General features: G+C 37.6%; 1 protein-coding gene across 1 annotated transcript in view; it reads right to left on the reverse strand.

The window, feature by feature from the left end:
• The window catches only part of LOC121409974 (ATP-binding cassette sub-family B member 9-like), a 36,852-nt gene extending 22,202 nt beyond the window's left edge, over nucleotides 1-14,650 (reverse strand). The window contains exons 1-2 of the mRNA XM_041601776.1: nucleotides 14,533-14,650; nucleotides 120-951 (exon numbers count right to left, since the gene is read on the reverse strand). Coding sequence (XP_041457710.1) covers nucleotides 120-852 — 733 coding nt within the window. The 5' untranslated portion in view covers nucleotides 853-951; nucleotides 14,533-14,650. The remainder of the gene's footprint in view (nucleotides 1-119; nucleotides 952-14,532) is intronic.
• Between the last annotated feature and the right edge of the window lie 10,535 nt (nucleotides 14,651-25,185).

Here is a 25,185-nt window from a genome sequence, read left to right on the forward strand (position 1 = left end):
GTGCACTTTTCTATATAGCAAACCAAAATTGAATAAAGTGGAATCTTCATTGGATTAAGGTTTTGCAATGTCTTGGGGGAGGGAAAAAATTTGAAAATTTGGGGACCTTAGAGACTTACCTCCTGCAGCACACGAAAGGGCAATGAAGCCAACCAACAAGAAGGGCCAATCAGCTTTTGAATATGCCATGAGTCTCAAGAATGAAGAATACCACTTGACTGATTTCTTTTTTTTCTTTGCTTTTTTGATGATATCATCATCATCATCATCGCCATCCACTTCATCATCTCCAGAGCTGTCATCACTTTCATTGTCACTACTAGTGTCACTTCCACTACTGCAACTCCTCTCATTTATTTCATCTTGATTAATTAACCCACGAGCATCATCATCCAGGTGCAATGTACTTTCCTTCGAGGGTCTTGCCTCTTGTAGAATATATACCCACAGGCCATACATGCTAAGAGAGGCAACCATAGTCCATATACCCAGGGTTAAAAACCATGGGTCATCATCATGGTTACCATCTATATATTCTGTGTATAGCATAATTTTTGCCATGACATACAGGATCATGACGATGTTCATCAAACCAACAGGATACCTTGCTCTCTTGATGCCTTTCGCACCATCTTTTGGATTCTGGATGATCCCTAAAGTGGCTCCTACTAGTATCACCACTCTCAACATTGAGAACAGCCATAATTCAAATGTTGCGTGTGTGAAGTCATAATTGAATACATCCTTTCCAAACAACGCAAAGTCGTTCCAATGGAGATAGAACACAAAGCCAAAGAAGGCATCTGCGGAGCTGAAGAGCAGTGTTACTGATGCACTTGTGTACAGCTTCATAGCTGCAATTGACTTGATATTCTCTTTAATGGCTTAAAAATATCACCATTTCTCATGCAATCTTCATGTCTCTGTTGTCACAAGCACAGCATACAGAAACTGGAAAAGAACATTCAGAAAAATTCAGCATTAAAAAAAGAGTGTGTATTCAAATGTATAACACTCTAAGAAATCATATTAGAGTAGGATTTATTGATTTTTTTTCATCTGTTTCTGAATTTTAGTTACCTCAAGATCACTGTAGAATTCTATCGGAGTATAAATTAAATGTCACAAACAGTACAAGCAGCGTAGGCAGCACCTTCGCACTGGGATTTTAATGATACGGGGGATATCTAATTCAAGTAATAAAATTTCGTGGCTCTACATGCTTGATTTAAACATTTGAATATCATATAAAAGTTTTGATTGATTGATTGATTGAGGGAGAGTGGAAATACTCTCATTTATTTCTTTCAATAATATACACAAGTAACAAGTGGAATGCCTCTCGCCGTCTCACCTGCATCGCGCGATTCAACATAGCAGCAGTACTGACTTTGAAAACTACTATAACTCGCACAAGATGTTCAGTGATACTTGGTTACTCTTATTTCCACGTTTTATGAACTAGACCAATACAATCGCTAGAGGGTATTCATTTGTCTCGCAATCTACTATGGTCAACAAGGAAATTCGTGATCACTCTCGCAAACTCTCACTAACTGCTCAGAACACACGGTTACCAACTCCAGTGAATTCGCTGAATTCACATCGGAGCAGACAATTAACGAACAAGAATCCATGATCTCTTTTGATGTAGTCTCCCTCTTCACTAACGTACCGATAGAGGGCGCATGCAGTACGGCCCTGCAACGCATGCAATCCGACCCCACATTATCAGAACGTACCACACTTATGCCTGAACAAATAGCCGAACTCCTCGAGTTCGTCCTCAGATCCACATATTTTCTGTACAGAGGCTCTTTCTATGAGCAAACAGAAGGAGCAGCAATGGGTAGCCCAGTCTCAGCGGTTGTGGCTAACCTATATATGGAAGGATTTGAACAGAACGCTTTGCCCAAGTGTCCTTCCACATGCCGCCCACGGGTGTGGAAGAGATACGTCGATGACACTTTCATAATTGTAAATAATTCCGAAGCAGACAGCCTACTCGCATACATGAACAGCCAGCAACCGTCCATCCCGTTCACTCTGGAGACTGAACAAGGAGGGAAATTAGCATTCCTTGATACGCTAGTCCAAAGACACGAGGGCGGGAAACTTTCCACCTCTGTCTACCGCAAGCCCACTCATACAGACCAATACATACCATATGATTCTCATCACGACAAATCGGTCAAGAAGGGTCTTGTTAAATGTCTGTTCGACAGAGCAGCACGTATTATAACTCACCCGCCTGAACTCCCGAAAGAAAGAGCACACATACGTGGTGCCTTATACAGCAACGGCTACCCACGCCGTTTTATCAAGAACACTTTCAAGAAAAAACAAACACCAAGGGATCAGAAGGTTTTCAAGACTTGTACAGTCTTGCCATACATAGATGGCCTTTCACAACAACTTAAACGCCGATTAGAAGGTCACGGTATCCGAACGGTTTTCCGCTCGGACACCACCTTACGCAAACAGCTTGTACGCCCCAAAGACCCTATCCCTGATCACAGACGTGATGGCGTAGTATACAACATTCCTTGCCAGGGATGTGACGGGTCTTACATCGGAGAGACAGCCCGACCGATAATTGAACGCATTTCTGAACACAAGCGCGATGTTCGGTTACAGCGAACCGACACATCCGCGGTGGCAGAACATGCTTGGGAGAAGCAACACCACCCAGATTGGGAGGGTGTACATTGCATTGCCAAAGAAAGACATTGGTATACACGCAGGATTAAGGAGGCTATTAGTATACGTCTTTGTCCTAACAACTTCAACAGAGACAGCGGGATCGACATCCCCGATTTCTGGATGCGAACCATCCGACAGCACAATACCCCCTTACCTGGCAGTGCACGCCTACCCGATCGTTCCCGGCCCCGATCGAGGGACCGCTCAGCCAGTCAACCCCCGCCCACGGGAAACTAGCGAGCCCGCCAATTTTGGTCTCATTTGCATGTTGCCGACCCGCGGCGTATTTGCATATAATTTGCATAACTCCTGACCAATCACACAACGGATCAGTGCCCACCTATTGTTCTCGCGCCTGTGCGTACGGTCTTGGAGATAGTATAAATACAGTACGATGTCGGACAATCCTTGTCACTTGATAAAGAGTTGCAGCGGCACTCGAAAGCTCGTGAACTTGTAAGCTAGTGAACACTTTTTGCGAGAGTGATCACGAATTTCCTAGAAAGCCAGTGAACACTTTTTGCGAGAGTGATCACGAATTTCCTTGTTGACCATAGTAGATTGCGAGACAAATGAATACCCTCTAGCGATTATTTCAATCCGCAATAATGAACCTATTTAGTATTATAGACCAATACACTTTACAGAGATAGGATGGTAATTCAACAAATACCCCCAATGTGGCCAAAGTTCATTGACCTCACATGACCTTTGACCTTGATCATGCAACCTGAAACTTGCACAGGATATTCAGTGATACTTGATTACTCTTATGTCGAAGTTTCAAAAGTCAGATCAATAAACTTGCAAAGTTATGATGGTAATTCAACAGATACCCCCATTATTGCCAAAGTTCATTGACCTTTGACCTTGGTCATGTGACCTAAAATGCACACCGGATGTTCAGTGATACTGTACTTGATTACTCTTATGTCCAAGTTTTATGAACTAGACCAACATACTTTTAAAGTTATGATGGTAATTCAACAAATATCCCCAATTCGGCCAAAGTTCATTGACCCTAAATGACCTTTGACCTTGATCATGTGACCTAAAACTTGCACAGGAATTCAGTGATACTTGATTTCTATTATGTCCAAGTTTCATGAACTAGACCAACATACTTTTAAAGTTTTGATTGTAATTCAACAGATACCCCCAAATCGGCCAAAGTTCATTGACCCTAAATGACCTTTGACCTTGGTCATGTGACGTGAAACTCATGCAGGATGTTTGGTGATACTTGATTGACCTTATGTCCAAGTTTAATGAACTAGGTCCATATACTTTCGAAGTTATGTCATTTCAAAAACTTAACCTTAGGTTAAGATTTGATGTTGACGCCGCCGTCGGAAAAGCGGCGCCTATAGTCTCACTCTGCTACGCAGGTGAGACAAAAACATACAAATATCATACATTATTATACAAATAGAACAGAGTACCGGAATGCGTCGCCCCAACAGTATAGTTTGAATGCGATGATCGGCGGAGCGAGCACATCGTCAGTACTTTCTTTCAAACCAAAACACTGACGACATGCCAGCTAAGTGAACCATGGAAAAAAAAAACAGTCGCTAAGTGAACCATGGAAAAAAAAAACAAAGAAGAAAATAAGGCTGCATTTGATAAATGCAAGCAACCAGTCTGAGAGGGATAAAGAACAAAATACTGTTGGGACCCCACACTCCGGCCCTCTAAAATGCCGAGTGGAAAATTGTTTAACGGTTATTTAGGTTGGAGAAGGAATTTTTCCAATCGTTTTTTTAAGAAGTGAATTGAATTGTGTGCATTGAATTTCAGGAGGCAAGGAATTCCAAATAATAGGGCCAAGATGACGGACTGAAAGAATTAAGGAAAAAAGATAAGGTGGGAGACAACTTGTTTGGAACTAGTCTTATTGTTAACTGTTGGTAGTTGTTTTTCATTCATTCTTTGATTTAATAAAGGATATTGAAATCATGGATCAAACTTCTACAAAGCACATAACTGTGGGTAACAGAGATTCTACAAATGAAAGGAACTTATTTCACATCTACCGTTGACACTAACAGTAACACTGACATTGTCATGAGGTGCCTTTGAATATTTTTACAGATAAATAGCACTATACAAATGCCGTTTATCATCAAGATTTAAGAACCTTGGGCTGAAGCCACAAAACTTCTACTTCAAGACAAGCATTTCACTATGCCACCTACTACTTTTACTGTTTCTTCTGCTAGATCTTTCTCAACCTCTTCAAAAACAACAAAGAGCCACATATGAACAAAATGTTGTGATAATCCACTTTCAGATCTCAGTTTCTCAAATTGGCTAGACGATACAAAGGAACTGGGTCGCCCTTAGTATAAATACCGTCATGATAACATGACTTTTGAATAATTTTCTAAATGATTATGTTAATTGCAACATGTATTCACTTGTTTGAAGTTAATCCTTTGAATAATTGTTTAGCTAATGTTTACAAATCTTAGCATGAAAATGAACGAGAAATCTGGACGAAATTTGTATCATTGAAAACATTTAGATGCTTCACTCTGCTCAAGTTAAAACTTTACTATATTGTAGCTTATCACAGTTATACTTGTTTAGGCGACTGGTAAAAGAAACTACATGTACGAGCATGTAATTGCCGTGATCACATTTTGTACCACAGCATCACTTTTGCCAAGAAAATTTATGACCAGCAGTTTGCTTATTATGACTCCCAAACTTGATTAATTTCAAAGGGATTCATCCCAATCCTGAAGGTATGTTTTTGGAGTATTTACATTAATAGAACAAGATATGTGATGATTGGTTATTGTATCAGGATTTTGTGACAAGTATCGGGTTGGAGCACTCCGTTTATTTCACAATGTAAAGCGTACATTGATATTGTAAAGTTAGAAGTTCACGAGCAGTGAAAGTGATTTGTTTGTAACATTTGAGCTGGAAAGAGTAATGATAAAAGCCAGAGATTATTATTAACTTGTAGAAATGTGTTGAAGGTTCAAACATTTAGAACTATATTTTTTGGTTGTGGTTCCATACCGACCGTTTCACATACAATGTCAAACGCGAAGTGATATTTTTCCTCGAAATTTTGTTTGATACGTCTCTGTAAAGACTTGGAATTCTAGGCATTTTATATAAATTTGTCATAAATACTATCATGCATTGTTTAAACACATACATGTACATTTAAATTTTGGCTAAAAGAAATAGCAGCAGATTGATATTTTATTTTATCTTAACAGTTCATTAACCCAGCCATATTTTTGGCATGTTAGTAAACATATGCAAGTTTAAAAATGTACCATACTTGTAATTTGGAATTAGGTGGAGAATTTTTAGAAATACATTTGAAAGCAGTTTAAGAGAAATTGAGAATTTAATAGTATTGTATTCACTCTACATGGAGAAGCTTAAATAGATAAATGTGTAGTAAAGTTAACAAAAAGATTGACTTTGCCATTTACAACAAAGTCAATAGATTTATTGAGCATATACATGCATACACATTGTAACACTCCACAAGAGTGTTTTTTCTTATGAATGCTTTCTTGTTTTGTTTGCTTATGTACAGGATTAATCAACCATATCAATTTGTTGTGTACAAAAAACGCTCCTCTTATAAGGCATAGAAATGGGACGTTTGACGCACAGTCACTAATACGCGCCGCTGTCTTCGCATCGTGCAGGCAGTCTACGTGTATAGTGGCGGGCTGCTACATTGCGGTGCAGGGGTGTTCAACTTACATATCGCGAGCGCACTCAGCTGCGTGTTTTCACTTCTTCTCCTTTCTCTCCTTTTCTTGTCATTTTTCCTCGCATTACTTGTTTTCATAAATTTCCCTGTCACTTTCCTTGTTTTCTCACTCCCTTCAGTTTTGTAACTCTTCTTGATCACTTGCATTCATTGGCACACCCCCCGGTCAAAAATGGTACGGTCCTATCCAACATACACTCAAGTCGTCGCTGTACGAATACACGCGCTGCGTTGCCTAGCTATGCGTGTGTACTGTGTACTATACTGTAGTGCTGTTGTCGGGAACAAAAATCCATGTCGACATGTCGCTTAAAAATTAATCCCGACATCGACAATGTCGACATGAAAAAGGGACCGTAATTTAGCCTAGGCTCCCTAACAAAAAAAAATCATTCGATCGTGGAACATAACACTCTCAATCAAATGTATTCACCTTGACACGAGTGATATCCCCACACTAGATCTAGATCTATATAATACTGGCTCAGCTCGGGAAAACATATTTTCACTAAGCTAGAGTGAATTCACTTTCAAAATCACCGATTTAATCCACATCTTTTTCTGGAGAATCAAGTTTTGTACCACGATCCGGTCTCGAATAACACTCGGAGCCAATTTGAGAATCACCAATTACAATAGTGATCATTGCATATTGTACGCTGGTACACATGTGCTGCAAACGCAAGCTCCTCAAATTGACAGTAAAAAATAATGAAAATCGACCGATAATTTCAGTATCACTTCCGCGGCGATCCGTGCAACGATCTCCAAATGAAGGAAGGGAAGTTTTCTGTGACTTCGTGATTTGAAATAAGCGCTCAATTGCGGCGGTCACAACTTTGACAAAAACGTTTATGTGAAAAGTAACGCATTGAGGAGCAACGTATTATCAAGCACGGTGAATAGCGATGGGTACATATGGATGGGTACGGTGAATGCTACTCCGCTCACTATACGCGCTAGCTAGATCTAGAGCGCGATCGTCGAGCTAGCTCGAGGGGCAGCTCGATCGGGCAGGCCGGCCCACACTCAGGCACTGACGTATTTCTGCTGCCGCGCAGCTCGCAGGTATTCTTTTTTCATTTAATGTGCCGCTTTATAGCTGAATAAACCTTTTAATCGCGCCACTTACTGTGGATAAAAGCTTCTAACTTTTCAGCTAAGCTTTATACTCGTGACTTTAGGCTAGACCCCTTTTTATTTTATGTTTGCATGTCGATGTGAGTGCGTGCATGTCGACATGTCGGAAACATTGAAAATCCTTTGTATGTCGACATCAATGTCGATATGAGGCCTATCGACAACAGCACTACTATACTGTGTACACACAATGCCATCGGCTGAACCCGCCAAACTATAGTGACCAATTATTGCAAAAGCTTTTGCAAATGTGAAAAGTGACAGAGGTTTTTTTTATCCAATCAAAATCATTCTTAGGTATTCGCAATCTACAGCATTTTCTGCAAAATGTCTTTTTTTGATAGGGTCTATTGTGACGTATATATTTTTTTACAACGATGTGAAGTCGCACCAAACGTTTCGTTTCTCGCACTTGCCCATTGGCTCATGTACAAATGGATTTCCAAAATCATCAAGAAAGGTTCCAAAAACCTCAAAAGTGACAGAACTTAATTTGACTAAAATTAAATGAAAATCATATCATGTTATGATTTCAAACCCAAGACATTGGTAAATGTACGCCTTAATACAAATTGGAGTTATGCGATATGACTTTCACTTGGTGGGAAGACTTTCAAGACTTAAAAAAATGAGTTGAAATTAAAATGAATTACTATTAAACTTACATTTCAGGCCCTTTTTGTTGATTTTCGGTGAGCGTTCCACACAGCTGCGACGAGTGATCAACTCCGAAGTGATACGCGAACTGGTCAGCTGATCGGTCAGGTGATCGGTAGATTATCTTTTTGTCAGACGTTCATAATTTATGTAAAGCGTATCAATCTTCAGTATCTTGATTTCAAAGTATCAGTTTTGCAGATAAATGTCATTATTGATTGGAATCAGTGGCGGATCGGGGGTGGGGGTGAGCATTTCTGCCCGATCCCCCTATTGAGATTTGTAGTAAATATTTTGGAATTAAATACGTTGTTCATACTAGTTATGCGACCCCTCCCTTATGATGATCACAGCATTATTTGTAATGGGGATATTTCGTTCATATTCTTGTCTCTTCTTTCTCTTTTTAGCCTTTTTTTGCTTGTTAAAACCTTTTTTCCTTTTTTTTTTTTGGGGGGGGGGCTCGCCAAATTTTACGTGGGTCAAAATTACCTTCATTTTTTTAGTGACAATCTTTTTTTCATTTGTCCAGTTCTACGCGAGACAAAATTACCTTCGATCATTATTATAGTTAAAAACTTTTTTTATTTTTTATTTATTTATTTTTTTTTTGGGGGGGGTTGCCAAATATCACGCGAACGTTTTTCAGCTTTTACTGTTTTATTCGACTTATAATCAAATATTAAATGGGGCTTACCACAGTGTTTTTAAAGTCAATTCATAAAAATATTCCTCCTCGGGATTTGAGCTTTCTTTCATGAAATATCAATCTTTTTCATGATTACCAAAAATACTTAATTTTTTTTATCGGTGTAGGCCTATAAAGCTTTAGCTCATGCGTTGCGCCTGCCATATTTTAATGTTAATTGATCAACTTTATGCTTTTAATGAATTCCTAAAAACACTAAATTCTCAGATCATCAATTTTGTCGCAATCGAATAATTCGATTGCGTCTCTCTATCAGTTTTGAATATTCATAAAAAATATCAGCTCGAGCTTTTTGCTCATAATATTTTGATTAGTAAATTCTTCTCTTATATAATCGAGTCGGATAGATAGATAACTAGAGAGAGAGAGTTGGGGGGGGGGGGGGTCCCTCAGCTACTTGTCCTCGCTTATTCCCAATTTGTTATTATGCTCATGTTGTGAGAGCTTTGTGTTTTCATATTTTTTTCTTTTTCATTTCATTCATTTCATTTCATTTATTTCCACAAAATTAAAATATGTACAAAGCAATATACAAATACAAAAATAGTGGTGGACCAAATGAAAGCTCATCAGGCTTGTTTGGATGGCCCAATATAACATGCATAAGTACACATAGTACGTAATACATAATACATAAAACATAATACATACATAATCATAAAAATACATCCATATAGCATAAGACAGGACAGGAAAGAAGGAGGAAAGAAACAGAGAGGGAGAGGCTATGATTATTTGTCAAGAGAAAGGGGTTGCTCAGTGTAAAGTAAGTGTCGTTTGTAATTAAAGTTGAAAAGTTTACATGTCTTTGCTGTCTGAAGTTTAACAGGTAGATTGTTCCACAGTATAGGGCCCTGATAAAAAATGGTTGATTTGGCTAGCTCAGTTCGACACAGAGGAGGATGAAATTTGCATCTATTTCGTGTATTATGAGAATGAATGGATCGATTCAATATAAAATAATTTAAAAGTGACGGTGGTATACTACCATGATAACAGTTATTCATGAAAGAACCAGTTTGTAAAGAAATAATACTATGGATTGAAAGAATATTCATTTTGGAAAATAGAGGGGAAGAAGGATGTAAATGATGAGAATGAGTTATAACTCTTAGTGCCCTTTTCTGTAGACGAAATATACGATTGATATTATATTTTGATGAGAAGCCCCACACTGTGGAACAATAACTTAAATGAGAAGATATTAAAGAATGATACAATAATTTGAGAATATTTCTGGGCAAAAATGACAATTTTCTAAGAATTCCGATATTTCTAGATATGGTACCACATAGATGACTTATATGATTATTCCAAGACAACTTATCATCAATAATAACACCTAAGAACTTAGTACTTGACACTCTATCAATAATACGATGATTATAATGAATATTTGGGATGTTATTACTAATTTTACGTGTACCAAATATTACATAGTTAGTTTTATCTACATTTAAAATCAGTTTATTGGCACACATCCATTGATGTAATTTTATTAATTGGGTGTTCATGGTATTGATAAGTTGAGTTGGATCAGGATTAGAAAGAAAAATACTGGTGTCGTCTGCAAATAATATGTAATTTAATAAGGTTGAACATTTTGGCAAGTCGTTTATGTAAATCAAAAACAGAAGGGGACCAAGTATAGAGCCCTGGGGCACTCCACATCTTACTGTATTATATTTTGATTCCATACCATCTATAACTGTATATTGTTGTCGTTCATTCAAATAACTTCGAAACCAGTTTAAAACAATACCTCTGATCCCATAGTAATGCAATTTATGAAATAAAATTGAGTGATCTATAATGTCAAAAGCTTTTGACAAATCAATAAAAACTGTTAATGTATATTCTTTCCTTTCTATTGCTTGCGTAATTTTATGAATCAATTCCAATATTGCAGAAGATGTGGGCAGTCCACATCTAAAACCAAACTGAGTACAGAAAAGAACTTGGAGTTTATCAAAAAAAGAAACAACTCTATTATACATACATCTTTCTAGTATTTTAGCAAATATTGAGAGTACAGAGATTGGTCTATAATTATTAAGTTCACTCGTATCACCTTTTTTGTAAATTGGTGTTACTCTGGCTATTTTCATTAAGTCAGGATATTTGCCAGTAGATATACTACAGTTAAAAATATGACTAAGATTTTCACAAATGACTGGTAAACGAATGATTTTCTTGACAACTTTGATACCTATAGAATCATGACCAGAACTTGTATTGCTTTTCGTTTTTAAAACTATGTCAATTATTTCACTTGGTTTTATTGGTTTGAGATATAACGATTCCAAATTGGGGTCATCTAGATAAGAAGCAAAATTAGTATTAGAATTGTTAATGTGTTGATAAGACAATTTAGTACCACTTGTAGCAACCTTTTTATTGTCTCGGAGCTTCCCTCTATTTCTTTACACTATGATGTAGTCCTTTTTACCTCATTGTTTCAATCATTGGCGGCGGAAGCCCCAAATTTTAGGAAGGGACAACCCAAAAAATTTTGACAAGCAAAAAAAAAAAAGGCTCTCAACCAAAACATTTTAGGGGGGGGACGTAGGAAAATAAATTGACAAGCAAAAAAAAAAAAAAAAAAAAAAGGTCAACGGCAAATTTAGGGGGGAACGTCCCCCCCCCCCCCCCGCTTCCGCCGCCTATGGTTTCAATTCTTTTTTTGTTCTCATTTCAATGAAAACATCATTATTAAACTGACGTAGAAGACTTTATTACGAAATTTTGACATTGTTTTGTCTCATTTGTTTGGCTTTCTTTTTTTCTTCTCCTCATCTTCTTTTTCTTCTTACTTTTTCCCTTTCCTTATTTTCTCTTTTATTTCATTTTATGAGGTATCCGCCAATTTATACAACACCAAGCATATAGAGGCGGATAATCAGTGAGGGAGCGTGACGGTGTGCCGCTCTAAAAAAAAGGAGGAATATTGGAAGAAAAAAAGAAGGGATGGGGAAAAAATAAAGGAAAAAAAAAAGAAAGATGATGATGGCAATGATGATGATGAAAATTATCTTGGTGATGATGATGGTTGTGGTGACGGTTGTGGTGATGATGGTGATGCTAATGATAGTGGTGATGATGATGACGAGATGTAATTTTGTTATTTTGTCTTTGAAAAAATTAAGTAGTGCAAAGTTGAATTCATTTAAAGTTTATTATGAAAATAGCAGAAAAAAAATAAAAAATTGGTATGCATTCGAGGAAAATCCATCCCCCACCAATTTTTTTTAAAAGGTAAGATTTTTTTTTTGTGACGGCGTAGGCCTTTGCAAGCAGCTATTATTATGGTAAAAAAGTAAATGAAATGTCAAGAAATACATGATAATGATTTTTATGGTACATTCAGTATATCAATAGATAACTTCATACTTGTTATCAAAAAGAAAAAAGTGGGTCGTTACGGACCATTAAAAATGGGAAATTTGGGCATTTTATATTTAGGATAGAGCAACTGCTCGTTATAGACGTCACAATAAATCAAGCATTCTAAATTCTATCAACTCCATTTTTTGTCAAATAACACCTTCATCGATATTTTGAAATGATTTTTCTCATATTTTCATCATCTTTTTATCAGGGTGAAATTCCCCTTTAATTTACAAAACAGATTCGCAAACAATATCAATAGTGGGAGGCAAGGGCGGAAATCTAAGGTAAGGGACCAGGGGCTGGAAAACAGGCCAAAAAAAAACAACAAAAACAAACTAACAAAAAAAAACAAAAAGGAAGGTTTATCACCCCCAAAAGAAGGTCGTCTCGTCCAAAATACATGTTTTACTTCGATTTAAATGATGTAGGCCTATTTCTTTCCATCATATATAAACTTAACAAAAATAGTAGGGGGACATTTGATAATGTGCCCCCTACTATTTTGGGTTAGGGGGAAGTGTCCCCCTGGGATTTGCGCCCATGTGGGTGGGGGGTGTTGCACCTCCTTTCGGAATCATTATGGAACAGTGTGAATAGTCGCTGTGATTTCGATCTCATACCTATAAAAAAAATAGAACAGAAGAACGCCTTGACCACAGGCCAAAATGCCTAACAATTTTTCCGCGGCATTAGCGACTCTCGTAAGGGGCGCTCCATTTATAAATAAAGTTGCATGTGTAGCTGTCTATGGCGACAGAATTTATCGCAGAATTGCAGCCAGAAGCGTGGGAAATTTCCAGAAAATTCAAGAAAAGAACCGGTGAGTACCGATTTAACAGTACTAATGTAATTAGTAACATTTATTGAATTATAAGAATATTCAATTTTTCGTGAAACAAAGCTTAGTTCTAAGCTAGGGCGGCCCAAATGCGCGTGAGTGGAGTCCCAGTTTCTTAACACGGGTAAGTATTGCGGTGTCGCCTAGAGTGAGCCAGACAGCTGTAATGGCAATTTCATTCACAAGTCAAGCTTCAGAATTAGTGATATTCATTGATGCCATTCGTTTGTCTAATTGCAAAGCCGATACCATCTACAGGTGTGTAGTTGAACGCCAGGGGGCTGGAGGACTGAGAAAAATCAGAAAATCTTAAAAAATTATCTGTAAAAGCAGATTTTTCAGTCTAGAATTCAACTTATGTATGGAGTACAAGAGAAATTATGAATGCATTAATTATTAAAATAGCTTGCAGACTACATCGCAACTTTCAGTCTCTGTTTTGTCAGCTGTTCCAGCAGTTCCACTGGACGGCATCTTGCTTCACCTCCTCCATAAACAGAAGTCAATTTCCACTCTGTCTACACAGGTGTCCTACCAGACAGGGTCCTTTGTCCGGACAAGAGAGCGATTTCAAGAGCTTTGCAAGCAATACTTCATAAAATTGTTTGAAGTAGTGTCAGACAATGTAACAAAGCATAAACCTTCAAAATTACTTGCATTATTTGATGGTTACATGTTGAAAAATGCAGAGCAATAGATTGTTTTTATCTGCTTAGCCTAGGTGACCTGCTATTTAATACAGGGAGCCTATAGGCTATATGTAGGCCTAAACAAATTAATAATCGATTTTCACTGTAAATAGAGCCTTTCCATCAAAATATAGGACTATAAATGACTAAAATTTTGAAAACAATTAAAATTTTAACGTAATTAGTAATCAACACCACCTTGCCCTAAGGGCAATTTCATAACAAAATAAGATAGATCTATAAATTATACTAAATATTAAAATAGTACTAACATCAGAACCAATTTTTTTTAGGGGAATAGTCGTAAAAAGGTTGGATTAAGTTACTTGAAGTTGAAACTAAATGGTAAAATAATTGTAAAATACTTGCATTAGCCAATATATAATATTCATTGACTACTATGCTAATGATGCTTGCCGCGCCAGGCGTCAGTGGGGAGTAAGCCTATGTACCGTATACGTATAGTAGGCCTAGATGATTTTTACTCCCCAGACGCCTCCAGGCTAGGTACGAGCGCCCGGCCTTCCCGCGGCCGAGAGCCATGGCATGAGAGCAGCTAGCTGTTACTGTTAGGGCTAGGCAGCGCGATCGCGAGAATTCCTGGAACTCTTGCCATGCTCGTTAATAATTGCTATTAGATCATGAGTTATCTTACCAATATCTGTTTGTGTTTTCCCCCATCAAGCAAGACTTCACTGTCTTCAGCTTCAACTCTTCAAATATAGAGTAGAAATCTCGAGCTCTATTCGAGTACGCCCAGGCCCCAGTGCAGCATGCAGTTTGCCTACTACTATACATAGAGCTATGTGTATATTGACACTGCACTAGAGTAATCGCTCGCATTGACGCGCGCGTAATGCGGCTGTGATTCCATGTATTGCGCAGCCGCCATCTTAAAGAGGGCAAGAGCGCGGATTTATAACACACGGCTCTATGGGAGAATATCACATATTTCACTTTTTTACATTATATTTTCAATTTAATGCTGTATGCAACGTTAAAATCACAAGGCAAAACATTTTTATGTTAAAATATATGATAACCATGCATATTTTATAAAGGAGATGGACTGAACATCCAGAAAACGGGGGAAAAACGACGAGGTCGACTGAGTAGTAATTATAAGCCATCATATAGCATATACCGTGACAAGGGTGTAAGATAAGGTCAACTTAACACTTTAGAGTGTTCATATGTTCTCTTGATTTGGTGCTCATTTGACACTCAGTGTTCAAGCAGTATACTGTATTGAAACAACACTTAGAGTGTAAAATAAACACCAAATACTCAGAAGTGTTGAAACAACTTGGTGCTCATTTGACACTCCGGCTGTGCAAGCAATATACTGTGTTGAAACAACACTTAGAGTGTAAAATAAACACCAAATACTCAGAAGTGTTGAAACAACACCGTGACAGGTGTTGGATAGAAATATTTTAACAAAAATTATTGTTGAAGTTACACTTCACTGGAGTAACTCAACACTGTCTGTTGGGGGTATTATAAAAAAATACCCTAGTGTTAAGTTACACCGTCAGGCTGCAGGTGTTGAAGAACTTGAAATCGGACACCAAATGGTGTGAATCCGAACCGTGAAACAACACCAAAGCTGGTGTTGGTATTTTTTTTACACCAATGGGTGATTTAAACTTTTGTTTAAATGTTCGTTTCTGCAGGTGTTCGAGGGTGTCAAATGAACACCAAATGGTGTCAACTTCATAACATTCTCCGACTCGTGTTCAAATCGAACACCAAGACTGGTGTTGATATATTTTAACATCCTAAATGTTGGTAATCTTAACACCAGTGGCAGTGTAACTCCAACACCAGATGGTGTGGTCCTTTATTGATTGGGCTGCTAGATTAACACCCGTGGTGTTAAATATAGCTATAACGTCGCATATATTTAATGGGATTATCAGTGATTCAACATATGATTTCTACTTTGATTTCGTCAAAATTAACTGAAAGGAGGGGAAACTTCAGACCAAGCCCTGATCTACATCATAGGTAATGCACGTACAGCAACCTATTTTTCCCCCGTTTTCTGGATGTTCAGTCCATCTCCTTTATTAAATATGCATGGTTATCATATATTTTAACATAAAAATGTTTTGCCTTGTGATTTTAACGTTGCATACAGCATTAAATTGAAAATATAATGTAAAAAAGTGAAATATGTGATATTCTCCCGTAGAGCCGTGTGTTATAAATCCGCGCTCTTGCCCTCTTTAAGATGGCGGTCGCCCCGAACATGGATTCACAGCAATTTGATGAAGTCCGCCCTCTAGTGTCAATAATATACATCTCTATGACTACTATACTATCATAGAGATGTATAGATATTAAGTATATATCTCTATGTATACTATACACTTAATTAAATTAATATATGGGCGCGCGCGCGCGCGTCAGAGATATTTGTACGGCGGCGCGTACGGTGCGTGCGTGCTGATATGTGATGCGCTGAGCTAGCTAGCTAGAGGGCGTCAACAGTACTGAGTACTGGAGCCATAGCTTATAGAGATGTATATTATTGACAATATTACATCTCTATGACTGGAGCTTACGTATACGTAAGATCGTATCTCTGTGCTACGGACTACGGTACGGTATAGCAAATAGCTATATATGCAAAGGTACAGTTGGGCAAGAGCAGAGAAATTCAATCAGAACTTTTTTGTTATATTCTTGTAAAATACCCGGGGGGGGGGGCACTTCCATTCACAAGTGGATACCATGCGCGACCATTGGGTCTCGAAAAGCACCCTAAACACGTAATTTCCATGTTCTGAAAATGTACCCCTTAACAAGTATTGGCGTGTGAAACCCTACCCTTAACAAGTATTGGAAACGAAACGATACTCTTGGCAAATATTCCCTTATATGAACCCCTAAACAAGTACAGGAATGTTTTATTGTTACGGGTCCTTCGGTCGTCGGCTTTACCTCATTTGGTTTAGTGACCCCACCTTCTATACCTCGCGCAAATCGGACTCTAAACACGAAGTGTTGGGGCAAAAAGAACATCCTTTATAAAACATTTTAATTTTGTTTTATCATCCCCTCAAATTCGACCCTAAACACGTAATTTTCCTAGCGAAATAGATACCCTTTTTTCATTATTTTTGTGTTTTTGACACCCTTATCACGTTGCGTACGTAACGTGCCCTATCGTGAAAAAGACATCCTTTTACGTGTTTTTTGGGTCGCGCATGGTATCCACTCGTCAATGTAAGTGGCCCCTCCGGGGTAAAATACCAGAAAAAAAAATATATAAAAAAGAATATAGATGAAACTTTAGGAAAATCCATCAGAGAATAATCAATTAATAAGAAATCGTTATTTATGGTTTATTATGTCATAAAAGAGCAGCTACCTCAAATATTATGAAATACGTTTTTTTGAGGGGGGCGGTCACCCCAAAAGAGATTAAAAAAAGATTCTAAAAAAGGACAAAGGAACAAAAGGGAGCTATGTGGGTTTTTCTCATTTTTTCCTTAAACAAATAATAAGTGGAACGCCTCTGCATAGGCGGATCCAGGTGGCCCGCCCATTGGTGGAGCAAAAAAAATAGATAAAAAGAGAAAGAAAGAGAAAAGGAAGGAAAATAAAAGAGAAAAAAGAAGAGGAGGAAGACGAGAGAATGAAATAAGATAAGAGGAAGACTTTTAAAATAAGATATTTCATGTCACTTTATAAAATTTTTCGCTCGCATTGCCTGTTAAGTGATTCACATACATGTATCCTGTTCAACATGGAGCTTAAATATCAAGTTTGGAAGTCAACATACAAAACATATTTCTCCTCGGAAATCGAACTTTCATCAATTTGTGTGATTTACAAATTGATTTTTTAAAAGTGCTCTGTAAAAATGGCAGTTTTATGGTCTGAATATTGAAATTTTCCGCTCGCGCTGCGCGCTCGCGAATTTTTGGACATCAGATACCTATTATTTTCATGTATACCATAAAAATGTAAAAATATCCCTTTTCAGGTCTGATTGTCAAAACATATCAGCTAGCACTGCCATGCTTGCATTTTGATTGGCGGATCATGTATATCTCAATATTATTATAACAAACTATTTACAATCCCCTCATGTTTATCAAAAATTTCGGCTCGCGTGGTTAAAAATATATCAACTGATTACTGATGCATCCTATTCATAATAAAAAAAGTGCTTGAAATGTACAGTGTTCAGGCCATAATATCACCAGATTCCGCGCCCTCATTATGCATTAATAAATAAGATATCGATTTAATAATCAAATTGTCCCTTTTGTTTAATCTCTCGCTTAGAAAGATGAATAGGAAGATATACTCATCATATTCAAATAACATGTCCTAAGGATGTCACGGTCCTATGTCTCAAACTCAAAGTAATAATGAAAAATACCAGCTCTTTATCAAGTGAGATTTATATCCACCCTACAATTTTCCTACAAAGTGAAATATAAAGCTGAAATTGACCCCCCTTTTCAGATCGGAATATCAAATACTTTAAGCTCGCGCTTCGCGCTCGCTTTTATTTTCATGATAAAAGATGTATTTAGAATGCCTAGATTCTAGGTCTAAATCTGAAACACGCGCACGCATGTTCATTCAGTTATCCAGTTTCAGATCACAATGTCAAAAATTTTCTGCTCGCCCTTTGGGCTCGCATTATTAATGTAGGAAGATCCCTTCTTACTCATCCTTTTCATGATTTACAAATCATGAATAGTGTCCCGTTCTAGGTCTATAACTAGAATTTTTCCTCTCGCGTCAATATTGTTAGTTATATAGCTATCCTTGTTCATGATTACAAAAATTGATTAAAGTTTTCCATTCTTTATGTAGTTCGTGCTTCGCGCCCGCATTATTTGATTGTTGAAATATTTAACGTCTTCATGGCTAACTGCAAACAGTCTTTTTTGTAGGCCTACATTTCCGATCAGTTCAAAACGTGTATCAAAAATTTCTGTTCGCGCCTCACGCTCGTAGTAATTATTGCAAGCACATTTTTTTTTCAGAATGTTCAAATTTTAGGAAAATATACAATTTCAAAAAAAAATTGCTCGCGCTTCGCGCCCGCATTATAAAATAAGGATTATAATATTATATATTTATGTTGATTTGAAGAATAAAGCTAAGAAGTGACATACAGGACTACCCCCTCAAAGAAACAAAAAAAAAAATCATCTTCGAGCGGCCGATCGGGGAAAATATGGCTGAAAAATTCCGCCCCAACCCCTATTGCCTCTGGTAGTCTTGCCTGCATTACACAAGTCTATATTGAAAACAATTCTATGCAAGATGAATTTTTTTGAGAGAGAAAATCATTTGACAATTAATAATTGCAATTTTTTTTCATTAATACAAAAATAAAATTTTGTAATAGATATTGTATGAAAATTAAATAATTTATTTTTATCCTTTTCCCGTCTTGGTAGTGAAACTTTGTTGGGAGTTCATGTATGTTCTCCACTTATAAACCGGGATAAAGAATACACAAATGAAGTGGTATTCAAAAGCGTTTAAACCTACGGGGGTGCATGTTATAAGATAGTAGAAAATTAATTTCACAAAACAGTCTATGCACATCCTGGACAGTATGCAAATAAAGGTACCGATGACACCACCCACACTGTTTCTTGCAGGCGCGTATCTTTTTGCACCCCGGGGCACCGAACTGATTTTGGTTCCTCTGCGTACTTTTCGAAAAATGGCGCCCTTCCCAGCCAGGCAAACATAGGCAATGACAGGTGCCTTACATGCATGTTGAATTATCTTATTTTATAATCACATGAAAAAAGGGCATTTGATCCACTTTAAAAAAAAAAAAGATGTGTCATTAAAAAAATGTCCATGAATAATTATTATACCACTTGTTGAAAAAAATAAATGTGGCCTGAAAGCATAGAATTTTTTAACACTTTAGGGTTTCAATTTCGTTTGTTTCTCATCAGAGTAGGCCCCAGCTTTCGCCAATGGGGGTGGGAGCAATATTTTCAGTGTGTTCTGAACAAAAGGAACAAAAATCAGATTGTAATATACCAACAGTTTTCAAATATTTGTCCATACCAAGGATATTATGATTTTTTTTTATTGAAAATATCTAAGCATTGCTAATACGGAAAATTCAAAAGGAATCATACACAATCTATCCCAAGTATTCGTTCTGAAATAAGGCTCTTCATTTCGTTTTATGAAATAAAAAGTTTTAAAGATTACTTCATATGATTTGATTATGAATACACTCAGGATTTTCATTAAAAGCAGTGGCGTAGCTACGGGGGGCCGGGGGCACGTGCCCCCCCCTGAGATTTGGTGTGCCCTCCCCCCAGAAAAAATTGGCAGAGCAAAAAAAAAAAAGAAAAAAGGGAGAAAGAAGAAGAGGAAATGAAGAAGAAAGAAGAAAAAAGAGGAAAATAAGAGGAGGGAGACTTGCAATTAAAAAACAAATCTTTCATGTTACTATATAAACTTTTTGCGCTTCGCGCCAGAATTGCCTGTTCGATGCAGGTGCGTACGCAATGGGGGGGTTTCGGGGGTTCAAACCCCCCCCTTTTCGTTTCCTTTTTTTTTTGCTTGTCTCCCCAGAGGTCGGTCTGGTCAAGGAGTTATCGGGCAAGAGCCTAATAACTCCTTGGTCTGGTTACGGACAGTTCCCCTACCCAATAATGTATATGACAGCAATAATGAACAGAATCTCATGTTTCCGACGAAAAACACCGAAAAAATGTCCGCTCGCTTCGCTCGCTCCATTTTATTATATCTTTTATTTCCGCATGTCGCCGACATGATCGCGGTATCGCCATTAACAAGGCCATACATGATTATCATGATGTATACTTATGAATACAAGTGAACCAAGACAAAGACATACGTTTTCTTACAAAATATGTTTTACCAATATGAAAACCAAAATGACGGAAAACGCTAAAATGTCGGTTAGCTCGCTCCGCTCGCTCGTAATAATTTATGAAATTCCATAAGTATCTAGTCTCCTGTTCAAGGCCGTATTATGAGTGTTACGAATAGAAGGACATGTAGCATCGACTAATACTTGATTTACTAACAAACTATTGACAAGAAATGTATGTTTTGACGGGAAAACGCGAAAATTTCGGCTCGCTCACTCCGCTCGCTAATAATCATTTATGAAATTTCTTAAGTTTCTAGTCTCTTGATCAAGGCCATATCATGAGACTTACGAGCAGAAGGACATGTATCATCAACTAATATGAAATAATTACCAACAAGCTATTGAGAAGAATTGTATGTTTTGACGGAAAAACGCAAACATTTCGGCTCGCTTGCTCCGCTCGCTCGTAATTATTCATGACATTTCTCAAGTTTCTAGTGTTCTGATCAAGGCCATATCCAGGCGCGTAGCCAGGGGGGCGGTCGCCCCCCCCCAAAAACGTCCCCAAAACGAAAAAAAAGAAGGGAAAAAAGGAGAGGAGAAAAGGAAAAGGGAAGGAAGGAAAGGGAAGAAAGGTAGCTTTGTGTTTTTTCTATTTATTCTTTATTTTTTTCTCAAAAGAGAAACTCCTTCACTCTTCTTGCATTAAATTCATATATGAATTTTGCTTCCGCGCTGCGCGCGGTTAAATGACAATATTGAAGTTCTCCATTGTTCCCCCACCTTTTCTCTAACCCTGTTTTTCCACCTCAGCTATGTGCTTGTTGCCAGTTAAAGTTAAAATTGTATACATTAGGGCATGAATTTGAGTAAGGTTAGGCCGAAGTAAATGTATGAAGTTATCTTTTTTTTTTCAATTGATCGCGCAACTTCTGGTCTGGTCGGCTCCGAGCGGGTTAAATCTTTATATCAGTTTCTGCCGTCACCTCCATAAAGTCAGCTTCTCCCGCTTTTCAGCTCATTACTATAAACAACCATAATTTGGGGGCAAACAGGTTCCTAATTTAAAAAGAGGAAGGTATGGAATTCGTGTCGTATTAAATAAAAAAGTACAATATTTTTTTTTATCAAATTGTATTAAACTTCATGTCATTTCCCTGTATACATTCATCTCCTGTCCTGTTTTGCGCCCTCAGTTTGAAATTTTGAATGACACTTAAGTTTCTTTATATTCAAAATGAAGCGCTTCAGGATAAGTCAAAAAAATTAATCATTCTTTATTATATAGATAGATAATTTCAATAAATCACAGAAGTTTCAACTTTATGCGCACTAATTTCCTTGTAATGAAGTTCAATAATCTTAGAAAATCAATTGAATTAGAGACGATTGGGTATTAGAGATATCTACATTTGATGAAACGTCCGCCCTTTGAAATTTCAGAGTTTCATTGCTCATCGCGGGGAGAAATATCTTCCTCTACCAATCTTCTCCTCTGTTTTGCGAGTTAAAAATATGCACTGATGCTAAATTGTTTGTAATCAAATCTGATCTTTCCAAAGAAAGTTTCAATATATCTTTGAGAATACCCTTTTCTCGGGACCCTTTTTATGGCAAGAAAAATTGATAAATCACTTTAGCTTCCGCGCTTCGCGCAGAGTTATTATAATTTTAATTTCCTCCATTGTATACCTCTTTTGTGCGTTTACAATCACTTTTGAAAATAAGGTTCAAAATCGCAATATAGTCAACCGAATTGGAGGTACTAGAGACAAGAGAAACGGCTCCTTTTCATTTTAATTTATGAAACACTAAAAGCTCCCCCTCCCTGCACCCACCCCCTAGGGAGCGCGCTTCGCGCGCTCTGTAAGTGTTGGCACGCTTCGCGTGCATTTACCGCCCCCTCCAAAATGAAATCCTGGCTACGCGGTTGGCCATATCATGAGTGCTACGATCCGAAGGACATGTAGCATCGACTATGATACCAACAAACTATTGACAAAAAGGTTATGTTTTCAACGCAAAAACGAGAACATTTCTGCTCGCTCGCGGGTCATGACCGCACTGTTACATACCCATCCCCACTTAAATGTTATTGTCTTATTTGCAGCGCTAAAAGAAAAAAAAATCATCACCCCCCCGCTCATCACTTTTTAGAGACTGGGCGGGAGATTTAAAAAAAAAATCAGCTCGAAACCCCCCCCCCCCTTTCAAAAATCCTGCGTACGCGCCTGGTTCGATGAGATTCATATATTGCTCAATAGGCTGATATGGAACAAGTTTTGAAGTCAATAAACAAAACATATTTTAGCTCGGACTTCGAGCTTTCATTATTTTTTTTTCATTTACAAATGTAAGTGGTCTGTAAAATGTCCGTTTTATGGTCTACATATCAGCATTTTAAGCTCACGCTGCGTGGTCACATTGTTTGATTTGCCAAGTTCATATTGTCTAATGTTCCATTAAACAAATGTATTCAGAATGCCCAGATTCTAGGTCTAAACCTAAAACATGCGCGATAGCCTGCATGTTCTTTATTTAAAATGTACATGTACTTAAATTATCCAGTTTCACATCAGAATATCAATAATTGTCTGCACACGCTTCACGATCCCATTATTAATGATACCCAATTGATTATATCCTATTTATGATTTACAAAATATGAAAGAGTGTCCCGCTTTTAGGTCTAAAATCTCAATTTTCTTCCTCTCGCGCTTCGCGCTCGCATCCCTTGTTTAGTTACATACCTATCCCATTTATTAATACAAAAATTAGAATGACCAATTTTTAGGTCGGAATGTCAAAAAATTTGCTCGCGCTTCGCGCTCGCATTATTGAAATATATTGGCGTTCGCAGATACCATCTAGTTACATACGAATCTTGTTTAGGATCACACATAACATTGCCCAGAAAATTAAATTTTCAGGAAAAAATACAAGTAAAAAAAATCGCTCGCGCTTCGCGCTTTTCATAAGGCTTATGAGATTATTTCATGTTTATGTTGTTTTATAAGAATAAAACTAAGAAGTAACTGATCAGGGAAAATATAAGTGAAGATAATTTCGGGCCCCGTCCCCTATTGGCGAAAGTCGGATCCGCCCTTGTGACACACACATACACCGGAAAATGGCCGGTGCCCCCCTGAGAAAGCAAGGATCCCACAGTGCCCCCTCGGGAAAAAAATCCTAGCTACGCTACTGATTAAAAGTCCAACTCGCACCACGACTGAAAAAAAAATGATGAAAATATCCATTTGTAATTTTTGTTCATTATTTCTGATATTGCAATATAAAAAAAGTTCATCACCAAGACCGTTCAGGAACAAATTAAAAGAGCCCTTCTATCTACCTGTGTAATCATTTAAAATCTTTCACCCATGTAATTTTTCAGACCTTAATAATTGACTGTAGTAGGCCTATAAGTAACGTTTTGAAACCTCCCAGTGCACAGGCCTGGTCCCACTGGCCGACGGACACAAAACGTATTCATAACAGATACGGCGGACAAGCAAAATTTCGGGGTGGCTCCGTCCGTTTTCATCCGCTCCGGACAAGGGAAAAAATGGGTGGACGATGAAATCACGGATGCTCGAAGGATATAGAGAGCGTATGAAACACGTGAATTATGCAGAGTACACAACGGATACACAACGTTTTCCAACGGATTGATTGATTCTCTTTCGTTTTACCATACTGTTTTACATCCTCTCTGCACCTGTGCGGTGGGACCAAGCCTCACATTGTAATGTCTTATATACGATAAGTTTTGTCAATATTTTGCCCAATGTAAATTAAAAAAATAACAGAATCCAATTCCTGCAAAAACAGTGCATTTAGGTTTTGGGATAAAAAATAGAAGTTGGAATATACCCAGACCTTTGACTGCAGTTATTTTGGTTTCATGACATTTGCTCCGATGGAAAATATGCACGTTAAGCCAAACACAAAATCTATAACCACCAAATCTAAATAAACCCTACCCCTCATCTTTACATTATTCTGAACAAAGAACCATTACAACTATAACCCTATGCCCTCTGAGATATTAAGACAAGAGCAAATGTTGCGTCTCCGTTGTTTTGCCTGAAGGTGTGTTTAAGTTGTTTTTTATTTTTCAACTTTAGGAATTTAATTAAATTCCCCAAATCTTAAGAATCATTCCTGGGTTTTTTTCTATGTATTTAAACTTGAAAACTGATAATTCTGAGCAGGATTGGTATCTGATGCGAGCGCGAAGCGCGCGCTGAAATTTTTGATATTCTGACCTAAAATTTGGACATTCTATATAGGCACTTTTGGTAATCATGAACATGGTCATCTTACAAGCCAGCGCGAGTTGAAAACTTTCCATTTCCGACCCAAAACTAGAAATGCCTTTTAACAATGAACGGGATTGGTATGTATCTAAACAATTGATGCGAGCGCAAAGCGCAAGCTGAAATTTTTTTTTGATAT

This window comes from Lytechinus variegatus, chromosome 3 (assembly GCF_018143015.1).
Source record: "Lytechinus variegatus isolate NC3 chromosome 3, Lvar_3.0, whole genome shotgun sequence".
Taxonomy (NCBI): Eukaryota; Metazoa; Echinodermata; class Echinoidea; order Temnopleuroida; family Toxopneustidae; genus Lytechinus; species Lytechinus variegatus.